Source organism: Schistocerca cancellata, chromosome 9 (genome assembly GCF_023864275.1).
Source record: "Schistocerca cancellata isolate TAMUIC-IGC-003103 chromosome 9, iqSchCanc2.1, whole genome shotgun sequence".
NCBI classification, from domain to species: Eukaryota; Metazoa; Arthropoda; class Insecta; order Orthoptera; family Acrididae; genus Schistocerca; species Schistocerca cancellata.
This window is the reverse complement of record NC_064634.1, coordinates 139,564,192-139,580,696: the sequence shown is the minus strand read 5'-3', so window position 1 is coordinate 139,580,696 and position 16,505 is coordinate 139,564,192. Positions and strand designations below refer to the sequence as shown.

Sequence of the window (16,505 nt, the reverse complement as noted above, 5' to 3'; positions counted from 1 at the left end):
TCTTTTAAAGTGAGCTCATCGATTTCCATATTACTATAGGATGTAGTATGGACAAAAACATGAAAAAACTGTCTTGTAACATAGTTTTTAGAACGCACCCGTAAGAGCTATGAGTACTTGTTCACAGTTTCACAGTAGCGAAGATGAAAAAGTGCTCATAGGTCTTAAGGCATGCATTTTAGAGCCCAGGTTTACTATTTTTTACTTAGAATGATCGTTCCTGTCATATCTCTGAATATTGACCATCCCTGTTGGGAGACCCTGTATAAGCATGTGGCGGTTCTACTTCTTAAAAATGAATAATTTGATTAAATATTATTTAGTCCTGAGAGCTAAAGACGTAAAATGTCTGCACTTTTTGAAGTGCCCTGATTTGAAGGACCTATTCCTTATAACAAAACAAATAATGACCCAGCTAATTACTTTATAATCGCAACCAATAAAAGTTAACTGAGCAGAATTCACCTATGTAAATCGTATAGATTGAAAACAGTAGGCATAGCATCGACAAATTAAACACAAGTGAATCTGCAAATCGTCTCTAATATTTCAGTAATAATGAATGTGCGTTGGCAACCCGACTTGTCAGTTGCGGTGCAGTGGAGATGTTAACCTCGTTTCTGTGGTTATAGCAGCCAAACATGAAACACTGGCCATGAGCACTTCTGAAGAACCACGTACGGCGTCCCTCCAAGTAGCAGCCTACCTTATTTGCTGTAAAATGCAGGCAGTAAAACGGGAATACGTAATGTCTGGAATACAGGATGCTATCTTTCACATGAAATGTTACACGAAAATTAGCAGATGCGTCAGTTATCAGAGATAAGGTTGCGTCTCAGAAACCGCGATCAAGTAATGATAGGAGGGTAGAAGTTATGACAACGCACTTGAAAGTCACTGACCAGGATCTTTAATCGAGAGAAAATATTTGTTTTCACATTATATAATTAATTCAAAATGCAGCTGAACAGACTAACGTATGACCCTCATACATACAAAGACATTTGCAAGTGGGACAGATTAGTAAACATCATATGAACGTAATTCTATACACGGTTTACAACATCAACAATCTCATCTGAATGGAAGAGTGAATGAGTTCATTGAACTACTCTTCAGACTACTAAATGATTGAATTTGTATTTTGTTTACTGATCTCGTAAGACAAACACTTAGCAACGACAGGCGGAGCAAAATTTCATTCGGCGCGTTCATTCCAACTTTGCTCCGTAAATCAGCGAAAATTTTCCCACGAGATGGAAATGTCCACGAATGCCTAACAAACTCACTTTGATGATAAGCAATACCCGTGGATAACTCCAGTAAATAAGAAACGTTATCAAACACGGAAATCAGCGACCGGCTCCGTTCAGTTCGGCAACGTCTCACCTAAACAGCGACCAGCATACGACAGACTATATCGAAACTCCACCAAGAGTTCCTCGCTTGACGGGCAGCGCTGCGATTGGCTCGCTGAACCGAAAATCAAACACGTCTTCCCATAAGATTCATACAGAAACTTACCAAACTGTTTGCTGTCGATTCTTTGTACAAATTACCCTCTTTGCATTACTTCAACAATGACTGGTTCGCCAGAAACGTAATGTTGAAACTCTTCCAATTGTTCAGCAAAACGGTAATTTGGAAGAAAGCTCGCGAGACATATACCAGGTGCAGAAGTATGAAACCAAAATTTCGTTTCAATAATTTCACGTCTGTTGTTTGAAACTGATAAACAATATTTTATTCAAAATAACCTTCATTGCCATTCACATTTTTCTCCAACCTCTCCGACAGTCCTCCTGCTTAGCTGGGTGGCAACCTGCTTGCCTCCCATTCACTGCACCCGGGTTCGATTCCCGGCCGGGTTGAAGATTTTCTCCGCTCGGGGACTGGGTGTTGTGTTGCCCTCATCATCATTTCACCCTCACCAGAGCTGCAAGTCGCCAAATGTGGCGCCGACCGAAATAAGACTTGCACTTGGCGGCCGGACACGACTGGGATATCCCGGCCAACAATGCCATACGATCATTTCATTTCACCTATCCGACAGGCTATGAATGCCATGCCAACATAACAGTTCTTCTTTTGAAGAGAACCAGTCAGCGAGCCATTTTCGTACACTTTCATACGAACTGAATTGTTGTTCAGCGAGAATGTGTCCCAGTGATGCAAATAGATGATAATCGTATGGAGCCAGGTCTGGAGAATAGGCCGCCAATTGAACGCCTCGATCGTTTCCCTGACGTGTTTATCTGTGTGTGATGGGGGGGGGTTATTATAGAGCAATATGACTCTGTGCTGCGTTTTTCCATATTCCGGTCGTTTTTCACGTAATGCTCGATTTAAATCGATCATTTGCTGTTGGTAGCGATCAGTGTTAACGGCTTCACCAGGTTTCAGCAGCTCATAATAAATGACATCCTTCTGATCCCACCAAACACAGAGCATTGTCTTCTTTCCCAAGCGATTTGGTCCTGTATGTGGATGGTTTGCCTGGATTCACCCATGATTTACGACTCTTAGGATTCTCAGAATATGTCCAGTTTTCATCACCTGTAACTACTCGATGGAGAAACAACTTTCTTTTGTACCTGGTGAGCAGCGTTTCACTAGTGGTTTTTCGATCTGCTTGCTGTCTTTCGTTCAGTTCATGCAGAACCCATTTTCCCACTTTTTGCACCGTTCCCATAGCTTTCAAGCGAAATGTTCTGCGAGTTACTGTTGAGTTTGAGTATCATCTTCACCCAATAAGGCCTGCAATTCGTTGTCTTTAAACTTTTTTGGTGGTTTCTGTTATCATTTCTTCAAATTATAATAAAAGCCGATCTGTCCGTCAGTCGTAGTTTGTAGGCACAAGACTCGACATGTTTACGGGCTTGGAGCAGATAGTGATGTATGGAACTCTGGTTACTGTGTGTTGACATTTGTCGTCAGCTGTTTCAGGAAGCAGATGGCGCTGTAGACACGGCCTCACAGGCCCTACGCTGGTGGTTAGCACCATCTATAGGGAAATTCCTGTTCATACTTCTACACCTACTATATCCAAGGTACGGAGCCAGAAATCGATTTTGTTTACAGAGATTACAACTCTAACGACAAAACATGAACAACAAGGATTTTGTGTATAGCCATCCAAGCAGTCTCCATTTAAAATGATAAGCGTTTTTTTTTTTTTAATTACATGATGGGGCCAGGTGGGTGGGTGGATAGGCAAGGTAAGGTAAGTGGATCAGTTTTTATTATCAAAAGTGATAACACATTTAGAGGAGGAGCAAGACTGTAAATATTATTACTGCTTGATTAGGTCGCAGCAATGTGCCACGATTTTCGAGGACATAGTTAGGCAGGAACCTAATAGCACAGATTTAATTGCTGTGACTGAAACGAGCTGTGATCATATTTACAGCCTTGCTTCTTCTCCGAATGTGTTATCACTTTTGACAATAAAAACGAATCCACTTACATTCATCCATCTACCAACATAGCCCCATTATCAAACGTAATTGAACTCGTCTTTCGGAGTTTATTATGCCGCTGTACTTTAGTAGAGGTAATAAAAATACCGACAACATTGTAAAACTCCAGGCTGTTTTTACATACATCAAATCGACGCAATTACTATCATATCTTCATATTAACATAACACGAGATATTCGTTTCATGTCGTATTGGAAAAGTTGCTTGTTTCGCCGCACATTACGTGTCGATTCTCGCAATCGATATCTGGCTCCGTGACAATCGCACCTTCGGCGTACATCACATTATCTGCAAATTTGTATTTATTTCAAACGGAGATAAAAAGGGGGGCGACTTACACACAGTATTTACACGGATATAAATATACAAAAATGACGACATGTACAGTGTTCAAATAACAGAGCATTACATTCCAATTTGTTACAAAGAAATAATTATATTAACTATAAAAGGAAACAAAGACCTGGAGTTACCGGAAGGTTACAGATTGATTATATAATGGTAAGACAGAGGGATTCAGGAACCAGGTTTTAAACATTTCCAGAGACAGATATGGACTATGATCACAATCTCTTGGTTTTGAACTGTGGATTAAAACTGAAGAAACTGCAAAAAAGCAGGATTTTAAGGAGATGGGACCTGGTAAACTGAAAGAACTATAGGTTGTAGAGAGTTTATGAGGGAGTATTCGGGGCAAAAGAATAGAGCAGAAGAAGAATGGGTAGCTTTGAGAGATGAAATAGTGAAGGCAGCAGGGGATCAAGTAGGTAAAAAGAAGAGGGCTGGTAGAAATCCTTGGTTAAAACAAGACATATTGAATTTAATAGATGTTAGGAGACAATATAAAAATACAGTAAATGAAGCAGCAAAAAGGAATACAAACGTCTCAAAAATGAGATAGACAGGAAGTGCAAAATGGCTAAGCAGGGATGGCTAGAGGACAAATGTAAGGATGTAGAAGCACATATCACTAGAAGTAAGATAGATGCCGCCTACAGAAGAAATAGAGAGACCTTCGGAGAAAAGAGATCTGTATGAATATCAAGAGCTCAGATTGTAAACCGGTCCTAAGCAAACAGGGAAAAGCCAAAAGGTGGAAGGATATATAGAGGGTCTATACAAGGGCGATGTACTTGAGGACAATATTATGGAAATGGAGAAGGACGTGGATGTAGACGAGACGTGAGATATGATACTGCGTCAAAAATTTGACAGAGCACTGAAAGACCTAAGTAGAAATAAGGGTCCGGGAGTAGAAAACATTCCGTTAGAACTACTGATAGTCTTGGGAGAGCCAGCCATGACCAAACTCTTCAATCTGGTGGTCAAAATGTATGAGACAGGCGAAATAGCCTTAGACTTCAAGAAGAAAATAATAATTCTAATTCCAAAGCAAGGAGATGCTTACAGGTGTGAAAATCACCTAACTATCAGTTTAACAAGACACGGTTTCAAAATGCTAACACGACTTCTATACAGACGAATGGAAAAACTGGGAGAAGATCATTTTGGATTCCGTATAGGTGAAGAAACGCGCGAGGCAATACTGACCCTAAGATTTATCTTAGAAGCTAGATTAAGGATAAGCTAACCTACTTTTATAGCATTTTTAGATTTAGAGAAAGCTTCTGACAATGTTAACTGGAATACTCTCAAATTCTAAACATGGCAGGGATAAAATACAGGAAGCGAATGGCGATATACAATTTGTACAGAGATGAGATGGCAGTTATAAGATTCGAGGGCATGAAAGGGAAACAGTGGTTGAGAAGGAAGTGAGACAGGGTTGTAGGCTATCCCCGATGTTATTCAATCTGTACATTGAACAAGCAGTTAAGGAAACAAGAGACAAATTTGGAGTAGGAATTAAAATCCAGGGGCAAGCTGACATTGTAATTCTGTCAGAGACAGCAAACGACTTGGGAGAACAGTTTCACGGAATGGACAGTGTCTTTCAAGGAGCATATAAGACGAACACCGACAAAAGCAAAACGAGGGTAATGGAATGTAGTCGAATGAAATCAGGTGATGATGAGGGAATTAGGTTAGTAAATGAGACTCTTAAAGAAGTAGATGAGTTTTACTATTTGGGCTGCAAAATAACTGATAATGGTCGAAGTAGAGAGAAAATAAAATGTACACTGGCGATGGCAAGGAAAGCGTTTCTTAAGAAGAGGAATTTGTTATCATCGAGTATAGATTTAAGTGTCACGAAATCTTTTCTGAATGTATTTGTATGGAGCGTAGCCATGTATGGATGTGAAACATGGACGATAAACAGTTTAGAGAAGGAGAGAATAGAAGCTTTTGAAATGTGGTGCTACAGCAGAAAGCTGAAGATAAAATTGGTAGATCATGTGTTTAATGAGGGGGAACTGAATAGAATTGGGGAGAACAGAAGTTTGTGGTACACACTGACTAAAAGAAGGAATCGATTGGTGGGATACATTCTGAGGCATCAGGAGATCAGCAATTTAGTACTGGGGGGAAGAATGGGAGGGGGGGGGGAGGGAATCGCAGAGGGAGACCAAGCGAGAGGGTTGCACACGATAGTGTAGCACATAGAGCTACATCAAACCAGTCTTTGGGCTGAAGACCACGAGAACAATATATATAATATGGAAGGGCATAAAAAAATATTTTACCACTGACAATACTGGTCAGAAATTTCCGCATATCAACAAAATAAGACATCCACTACATTATACAGTTGTATGCAAAATTTTGTGTTGATCGTGACTGTTTCTACCTAGGTCAGGACTATGTAAATATCTTTAAAATCATAGCCCATCTATTACTTCAACCATCACTTAGATATACCGACACATGTACTCTTAACAACCCACAACTCTGTCATAGCTAAACCTGCACTCTCCTTCTCATACCTTTCACTTTCTTCTCCTCAATCCCACCCTCCCACACACACATACAAACTCATTACACGCACACACAAACATGTAAAATAGTAATAACAAGTAAATTATTCCTTATATACTAATTTTGCCACTCTTCGCAAAATAATTATTACAATTGACGTTTCTAACATGTCATCCTGATTGCTTAAATTTGTACGAAGTATTAACTTATGTCAACTTGACAGATCAATGTCTGTGACCACTAGAGATATTTACACATACATTTATGTTCATCTGTGCAGCCGAAGACTTTCACAATGCTATGAGAATACAGTGGTTTGCTTTGCCATATGTCTTTGAACTGCTACATTCCATCTCTGCTCCCTTCAGTATTTACAAAATTGAATAGTGTAAATGATGTGAAACAATAGGAAACGGATCTTGTGACCACTAGAGGTATTTTTATTTTTTTTCTCTTATGTTTACATCTATATTTTCGTTTATCCTTTCAGACAAAGACTGCCACAAAACTATAGGAACCGTTATCAAATTAATCTTTTTTTCTCTACCACACAGCTTCACAAGTTCCCCAAAGTGGTAACAACACATTCACGCCATATTAATACACGTAAATCTACCTCGTGATGGATGTTTATACTTGCGAAACGAGTCCTGGAAACAAACACATAGTGACTGGTAACAGTAACCTTGTCTAAGTATGTAGACTTTCGCAGCTGTTGTTATTGAAGATCAAATCTTCTAGAACATTAGGCCGCATCATGGTCCTCTTCAGTTTCTTCCGGACATTCTAGTGTTCACAGTTAGGTGAACACTGTCAGTAGATTCTGAAGCGGATCCCAGCAAAGGGGTCGAAACGTTCTTCGCCTGGAAGGAACTAAAGAGGGCCATGACGTGGCCTAATATCCTAGAAGATCTTATCTTCAACAGTAAAACAGTTGTTTCATTCGACTGACTTCTTTTCTATATACTTGTACCGTGTGCTGACTGTCTAAAGACTTATAAAGTAAAACCCGCTGAAATTGTATTTCCACAGAATATACAGAAGTTTCTTGATGACGCAGAGAATGGAGCTATATATTTCAGTCTTGGCACCAATGTTAAAAGCACAGACATGAAAAACGAGACGAAATTGGCCTTCGCTGAGGCTTTCTCGCGTCTGAAGCAGAGAGTATTGTGGAAGGTCGATGAGGACGAGCTGCCAAAACAACCAAGTAATGTTATGACATCCAAATGGTTACCACAGCAAGATATATTAGGTAAGAAAAATGCAGCATTTTCTAAATTACCACTGTCTCGAAACCTGTGACATATCCTTTTTTTCGAACATGTATTGGTAATCGTTGTCATTATTTAGTATCTATGCTGAAGAAACATATTTCTGTTGGATTGTATTCATCTCATTGCATGTACATTAGTTGTCTTGGTGTGGGTTGTAGCCAATAAATCTGTTACTGGGTTCTGTGAGTTAACGAGAATTGCTCTCTCATTTAAATATATGGCCAAAAGAGTGAGCCTACAGGAATTGTGAAATGAACCCTGTAGTCCAGGACCGCGTGCCACAAAGGACGCATATTCACCACGAGATGGGAAACTCACAGGCGTCTGTTGTCTATTGAGCCCTAAGCGATGTAGTGTGCGAGGGAGACAGATGAGAACCTACGTTATAGGGAAACCCAGTAGCAGCCGTTTGTGGCCAAGGAGATGTAGCAGTGTTAAATATGGCGGACCTAAGATCGGCCATAAAGGGAAACATTTATGAAAACTATTTAATTCTGTAGTAATGCAGGGAAACAAGCCACAGTAATTTTAATCTGCCCTCCTCCATAAATTTTCATGGTGATCCCAATAAAATTTCAATATTGATCATATCTATAATATTTACTGTTAAATTGAAATTAACAAGGTTTGCAACAAAGACCTGACTGCTAAAGTCTGAATGCTTGATCGATCTGAACGATCGATATTTTATATAGAAGAGCATAATTAAAAAGACAGACATTGTAAATATCAACTCCGTGACTTTATTTGTTTAAAATATATAGTAAATTTAAATTAGCATTATTTCCAGTTAAGCATCAGATCGTCGTTTCCTCCACACAAAACACACTGAGCGATGACAGCATGACACCTTATTGAATCATTAGGTAATAGAATATTTGTTGTAAAGTTTAGTGCATAATAGTTACTTTTGTTCTTTATTTAATTATCAGAAAGTGAAACGTCCCCTTAGAACAATTATACAGGACTGCGCTTAAACTGACACACAATACTTTTAGCGCAACGCGATCTGACTTTCAGAAATCCCTACAAAAGAATGGCCCTGACTAACATTAACCTATGCGTTTCACAAATCGCTTACCTCACAAAAATCTTAGTAACTTGAACTACTGCAATACAGCGAGCGCCACTACTGCCAGCTAAATAAAAGATTCAATCTACGGAAGGCACTAACTACTGATAGGCATAGTTAGCAAATGAAAGATTTTGATAGAGAACAAACAATGTGTTTACCTTAATACTGTTGAAAAATCATAATATAGATAGCAGTTCATAATATCCAGTATTACCAATTTCAAAACTCCGCCATCTCTCTCCCCACATCCACCACTGCTGGCGGCTCACCTCCAACTGCGCAACGCTACGCGCTGTTAACATCCAGCTGCCCAACACTACAATGGCAGACAACAATGCAAACTAGCCACAGATTGCACACAGCACAGCCAGTGATTTTCATACAGAGCGCTACACATAAACAGCCTACTTACAAAAGCACACTGGTGCAAGGCTACTGGCCGTGAAATTCAAAGTTAAGAAGGAAATTGCATTGGTTTTATGTAAAAGAATTTAACAATGAATATATTGTTACTTTATTTAGAACGTGAAAGTGGTCAAGCGTTGGTTATTTAAAATGTTAAAATGTTAAATAATCTAGAATAACTTGTAGCCATTCAGATGGACATCTTCAGGAAAGGGAACTGCCCTAGTCAGTTGAGAGAGTATGTTCGGCGCGCGGGAAGCGCGACCGGGGACGGGCAGAGGGAGTTCTGGTCTAGACACCAAAGGGCACAGTTCGGCTGGAGACACCAAAGGGGACAGTTCAGATTGAGAGACGAAAGTGGGCAGTCGGTCTTTAGGCAGCTAGGAAGTGAAACGACTTGAAATTTTCGCGTTGTGTGGCACCGCGGGACTTCGTCTCTGAGCGGTGAGCAGCCGCGCGCCTGGTGTGAACTCAAACTTTTCACGTAGACAACTTGTATTCCGCGATGAGATTGTGAATGATCAAACTGCGTCAAATGTATATGCGCTCGAGTGTAACAGTAACTCTAAATACGACCACTTTCGCTATTAGTTTGCTTTCTGAATAAGCATTATTCTAACCAAATCGCAACTGTGTGACTTACATCATTTACGGGTCGTTGATTTAGTTCCCGATATTATTATTACTGTTATTATATGTTAACTTTGTATTTCGCAAACTTGCCATCAGCCAGACAATTTAACCAAATCGTCACAAGTGTCTAATTTAGGGCGTGTAGTGCGACACGTGCAGTTCAACCCCTAGACGAGTTTGAGCCAAGACTTTTAGACGAAAGGGAACCGCATGTGAGCCCGAACATCGTTGGGATGTTAGCTCGCAGTTCGAAGGCGATCTGGTTAATGTATTTCTTTATCCTGAGATGATCATGTATCACAAGATGGGAAACTTTTTTCTCACTGGGGCCAATAGTTCTGATTTAGCCATACTGACAATAAGTGTTTTCTTTCGGTTCACTGCCTCGGTGAACGAAGAACGTTGTCTGCAGCAGCACTTCAATAGACAATTTTGAGTGCTGTGTTAGATTTTTGGTTGCTGTGATCTGTCTGTTTGTGCTTGAAGCAGTGATTTCTGATTCATAGCAGGTGCTATTTCTTTTCTATGGATGAAAAGCTCACATAACTTGCGTGTAGTGGCTACACCGCAACACATTTGACCCTGCAGCAGTAGGGATGCATGGTGGTGTTTTCTTCTTCTTCCGTTCCACGCAGCTCGGATTGAAGTATTCCAAAAAAAGATAAAAAAGAGAAAACGAAGCACCACGAAGGAGCTAACCGAATGGTCCGGAAATCGGTAGATATGATGTACATTTTCAGCAAACCAATGATTACAATTTCAGAAAAAAAATCCATGATTTACTCAACAGGAAGAGCTTCACAAATGGAAAAAGTCAAAAACGCATTGGTCCACCTCTGGCCCTTATCAAAGTGGTTATTCGACTTGGCATTGATTGACAGCGTTGATTTGATGTCCTCGTGAGGGATATTGTACGAAATTCTGTCCAACTGGCGCGTTAGATCGTCAAAGATCCAGTTGCTGGTTGGAGGGCCCTGGTACGTCGACGATATTCTACGCCTCGTTTTGTTGCCCTCATAGCAGGCCATTCTGGGCCTACATTTCTGCAATCTAACGCCCGCCCGCACACGGCGAGAGTTACTACTGCTTTTCTTCGTGCTTATCAAACACTACCTTAGCCAGGAAAGTCACCCACTCTCTCCCCAATTGGGCACATTTGGAATATTATGGACGGGGCCGTCCAACCAGCTCAAGATTTTGGCCATCTTACCCGACAGTTGTTCAGAATTTGGCACGATATCTCCCCAGATGACAACCAACAACGCTCAGTCAGTGCCAAGTTGAGTAACTACTTCCACAACGGCCAGAGGTGGAAGAACGCGCCGTTGCCTAGCTCAGTTTGTGAAGCCTTTTCTCTTGAATGTATCATCCAATTTTTCTGAAATTGTAATCATTTGTTTGTCTGTTCATGTTTATCACATCTACTGATTTCGGTCCCATTCGGATAATTCCTTCTTTGCGCGACTTTTTTTTTCTTAGAGTGTATATGTGCGCAGAACATTACCCACGAATTGCAGCAACACTCCGCATTTGCTAAATATGTATTGTAATAGGATATACGTGCTAATCTTCTTCTCCCGCTCCCTCTGTCCATCTCCTCCTTCTCCTCTCCCTCTTTCCACCCATCTCCTCCTTTCCCTTTACATTCTCCATCTCCTCCTACCCTCTCTCTCCATCTTTTCGACCCCTTCTGTCTCTTCATCTCCGTCTCGTCCGCCTCCCTGACCATTTCCTCCTTTCCTCTCTCTATTCAATTTCCTCCCCCTCCTCCCCCCGTCTCTCTACATCGTCTCCCTCCCCTCTCTCACCTTCTGCTATGTTCATTGATACTGAAAGAGAAACTTTGATTGGGAACTGTAGTCGCTTAAAATGATTTTATAAATCGTCTGGGCTCATTGGCATATGGAGTATGAGAGAGACATCTCTAGCTGCTGGATTTCTGAGGTTAGTAGCTCCAGAGACAGTATTTCATATGGTTTCAATCTGCGAACGAGTAGGATTAGAAAGTTTCGGACGATGCAGATTCCGTAGTCTCGTAATCACAAACTGATAAACCGTAAATGCAACTTTCTTTTTCCGTTTTCCGTTAAAACCGACTGTGAGGAAGGAAACAAAGCAGCATACTGTTATGCATAAAATTTTTGTTAACAATTATGTTCAAGGAGAAAGAATATATATGGGAAAAACAAATTTTCTAGAGATAGTCCTACTATAGTAGTTAACCGGACTGCGAGAAAGAAAATTAAATCGCACATTTTCGCATCCCTCCTTAGGTCAGCATTTCCCTTGTAGTATGTTTTAACAGGAAATCTGTACATTTTTGTTTAAAAAAGCATATAGCCTATGTCATGTAATAATCTGAAGCGTGTCGGTCAATAACTTTTCATAACATTTGTTAGTAACATTTCCCATTTATTTATATATTTATACATTGTATATATTTAAAAAACGTATCCTGTAGCCGTCTGAATGCTTATTAGACTAACGAAAATTTTTTTTGTTAATTGGTCTAAAACTTTTAGAGGTTTTACTGCCATGTTGCACTTAATCTGTGCTTCATCATTATAAGTAGATACTCGCGGTGTAGAAAACAACATAATTCATTGAACAGAGGCAAGTCTCCCGGTCCAGACCCGGTTCCTTTCAAGGTACGCTGATGCAACAGCTTCATATTAGCAATCCTATACAACTACCCACTCGACTTAGATCTGTATCTAAGGACGGGAGAGTTGCCCAGGTCACACCAATACTCAGGAAATGAAATAGAAGTAATCCGCTGAATTATAGACGCAAATTTTTCACGTCAGTTTTCAGTAGGAAACAATGGAAAGTCGCACAGGTCAAGCCAATACACTGGAAATAGGAGTAATCCACTGAATTATAGGTCCGTTAGAACACATGAAATACCTCGAAGAATGCGATCTTTTGACACATCATCACGGATTCAGAAAATATCGTTCTTGTGAAATACAATAGGCTTTTTGTTCACACAAAGAACTGAGAGCTATCGACAAGATATCTCAGATTGATTCCATATTTATAGATTTCAAGAAGGCTATCAAGACCGTTTTCACAAGCGACTTGTAATCAAGTAGAGTATCATCGCAATTATACTACTGGATTCACGATTTCTTGTCATAAAAGTCATAGTTCGTAGTAACTGACAGAAAGTCATTGAGTGAAACAAAACTGGTAGCTGGCGTTGCCCAGCGAATTGTTATAGACCCTCTGCTGTTTATATTCCACAAAAACAATATAGAAGACAATCCGAGCAGCCTTCCTCGATTGTTTACAGATGATGATGTAGTTTACCGTCTGCCAAAGTCATTAATGGAGTAGTACCATTTACAAAATGATTTCCACAAGACATCTATACTGTACGAAAAGTGGCGAATGATACTAAACATTAAAAAGTGTACGGTCGACTACATGAATACTAAAAACCTTGCGTCAGATTTTGATTACACAATAAATCAACAAAGTTAAATACCTAGGGAACCAAACTGGAAGCATCATATGTAAAATCTCGTGGGAATGCGAAACAAAGATTGCGTTTTATTAGCAGCACTTTTAGAAGATGCAGCTAATATACTAAAGACTCTATCCACACTACACTTGTCCGTTCTCTTCCAGAGTACTGGTGCGTGGTGTGTGATCTTTACTACATAGGATTCACGGCGGAAATCGATAAAGGTCAAAGAAATATTGCTTAGACGGTCTTTGAGTCATACAAGTGCTTAGCAAGTCCTGTACAAATACATGAGATGGAAGTCTTCAATAGGAGACGCCTTTCAACTTGAAAACTCGTGTTTCTCCTTTTGAACGTTATTCTATTTTATTTCTTGAGCTGCCAACTTCGCAACATCTTGAGAATATTATATCTGTGTCAGGTATTAAGTGCCGCGCGGTATCAGCCGAGCGGTCTCAGGCGCTGCAGTCATGGACTGTGCGGCTGGTCCCGGCGGAGGTTCGAGTCCTCCCTCGGGCGTGGGTGTGTGTGTTTGTCCTTGGGGTAATTTAGGTTAAGTAGTGTTTAAGCTTAGGGACTGATGACCTTAGCAGTTTAGCACTTAAGTCCCATAAGGTTTCACACATATTCGAACATTTCAGGTATTAAGTTGCCCTCTTACTGCAAACTGGTCTATTTTTGTATTTTACTCCTAATCATGAAGACGACTCCTTCACATCTTTGCAGATTTTTTGTTGATCTGTGTGTGTGTGTGTGTGTGTGTGTGTGTGTGTGTGTGTGTGTGTGTGTGTGTGTGTCAAATGCCAACGATAAATTATTTTAAAAAATCATCATATAAATAAGCCTAGCGGGGGTCTGAAATTTTTATATTACATGCCATTGACTTTAGTTTGAGCCGGCGACTAATTTTCCTCAACTTTGTTACAGCTCATAAGAATGTTCGTTTATTTATGACTCACGGCGGTCTCATGAGTATTCAAGAGGCAATATACCATGCAATACCGGTCATAGGATTCCCTGTCTTCGCAGACCAATTCCACAATATGAACAGAGCTGAGGAACTTGGATTTGGAATTAAAATCACATTTGCAAACATATCTCTGGAGTCAATTACTTGGGCAGTCAGTGAAGTACTGGAAACTTCCAGGTACGAACAGCATTTGTCCCTTTTAAATTTCCTTTGTTCGATCTGTAATGTAATAAAGTGTTCCCTAGTTTTAGTATTGAACATATGGAATTAATTTTCTGGATTTGGTAATAATATGTCTGTACTGATTCCAGTTATCGAGAAGCAGTGCAGTACAGATCTCGGCTGTTCCATGACAGTCCAAGGACTCCTCTGGAAAAAGCAGTTTACTGGATAGAATACGTCATAAGGCACAAAGGAGCTCAACATATGCGTTCAGGGGCTCTTGATCTCTCGTGGTTCCAGCTGCTCTTACTAGATGTTGTTGGTGCCATTATTCTAGTTACAGTTATACTTCTCTTTAGTGTCTCTGTGATACTCCGACTGCTGTTGAGAACGATTAGGCATGTTCCCGCTGTAATGACCAAAAAGAAAGTTTCCAAACGAGACTAAATTTTCAGGGGCTGCTCCCGTCTGGCACGTGCCCTTCGCTGTAGGACCCAGAAGTGTGTGAACGCAGTTATCACGTTAAAAACATGCGTTGTCGGAAGAATTCTGCGGGCTACTTCCGTGGTCTGTCATAAATCTGACCTACACCTTTACCTCTAGGCTGTACTGGCGCCTCCACAGAGTTACACTAAAGGATACGTCACGGTACTGTTTGGATAAAGTACTTACTCGTCCTGCACTCCGAGCTGGCGCCCGCCTGGTACATAATTACCACTCACTTTGGCACCCTTTGTCCCGGCAGAAGTGACACTTGTTGACTGGAAATATTTTGCTTGTACCTGAGGCTGACTATTTCACTGCCATACTGGGGTACTATCGTCTTGATAATAAGAAAGAAATGTCATTATTTCACATTTATTTGAGATAACCAGAAGAACTCTTCTCTTGAACTGATAAATTTGTACAAAGTTCTCAACCGTTCACCGGCACTGATGATCATTCCAGATACGCATGTAATATTACGATGTAATAATGCGTGTGAAATAGGTAAATAAAATAATAACTACCCCAGCAACGTATGTGCCTCAGTTTTATTTTATTTAATTGTGTCTGAAAACATACATCACATAATATAAACATAGTGAAATTGATAGTCAAAGGAAGTCAGCATTCGTTTACGATTGTGGACGGGGCTGTAATCAGTTACTGTTGCTTGCCTTTTACAGTTACACATATTTATTTTTAAAACAGTAATTCCAGAAACAATAACTATAAAAGTACCACACGTTATTAATAATAGTGTTTTCAGTGCGTTACAATTTAGCAAATCACCATAAAATACAGATACAGATAATGCTTAAAAAAACAAGCCACTGTGATCACGGCTGAAGGCCTTACACGCCAAATATGGCAATAAATTATGAATGTTTAAGAACTCGCTGCAATTTCAACTTACAGGTATTGAAATATTAAAAAGTAAGTGGCCACAGACGCAGGAAAAGGTATCAGGCGCCAGGAATGGCAGTAAATAACGTTTTAAGGCTTGCTGCTAAAATACAAATATCGAATTATTTTTTTAAGCAAATGACCACAATCACGGCTGAATGCCTTACACGCCAGGAACGGCAATTACATAAAAAATTCAGAAACCTGCTGTAAAACAGCAAATAAAAGCAAAGGTCAATTAAAAGAAACAAGCAACTGACCACCAAACGGGTGAAAAAAGATGATGGTAACCTTGTAACACATCCCATATAGTGCTAGATTTATTCCATAAGGCGGCCGGAAATATTAACTACACATACATAACCTTTAATGTAGGCATTACAAAGTATGGTAATAAATAATACAATAATGAAACAAGGGACCAATCACAGACGGTACTCCAGGAATCGACCTCTGAGAAAATCTGGCAACAAACACTTTCGCAAGCGATGAGATAGGTATCCAAGAGTTGCATTCACTTCACAAGATGGTAACTCAGACTAGTGGCAGAGTAACGAATGACTAATGATAATCTTGCTGAAGCAACCTGACGTCCGATAAACCAAATGCAAAGATGGAACAATACCCCAAAGCCGGAACCGGCGGTCTGCACTAAATCCCCAGAATACTGTGTTTAGAGCGCTGGAGCGAGAGAGGAACCACTACCAGATTTCAGTCCGATTCCACAAACCCGAAAATCTGAACAAATAAGTCATGGTACAGAACACC

The 16,505-nt window shown here is 40.1% G+C and overlaps 1 protein-coding gene across 1 annotated transcript in view; it reads left to right on the top strand.

The window, feature by feature from the left end:
• The window catches only part of LOC126100699 (UDP-glycosyltransferase UGT5-like), a 47,432-nt gene extending 32,062 nt beyond the window's left edge, over positions 1-15,370 (top strand). The window contains exons 4-6 of the mRNA XM_049911316.1: positions 7,390-7,612; positions 14,144-14,363; positions 14,498-15,370. Coding sequence (XP_049767273.1) covers positions 7,390-7,612; positions 14,144-14,363; positions 14,498-14,795 — 741 coding nt within the window. The 3' untranslated portion in view covers positions 14,796-15,370. The remainder of the gene's footprint in view (positions 1-7,389; positions 7,613-14,143; positions 14,364-14,497) is intronic.
• Positions 15,371-16,505: the final 1,135 nt, after the last annotated feature.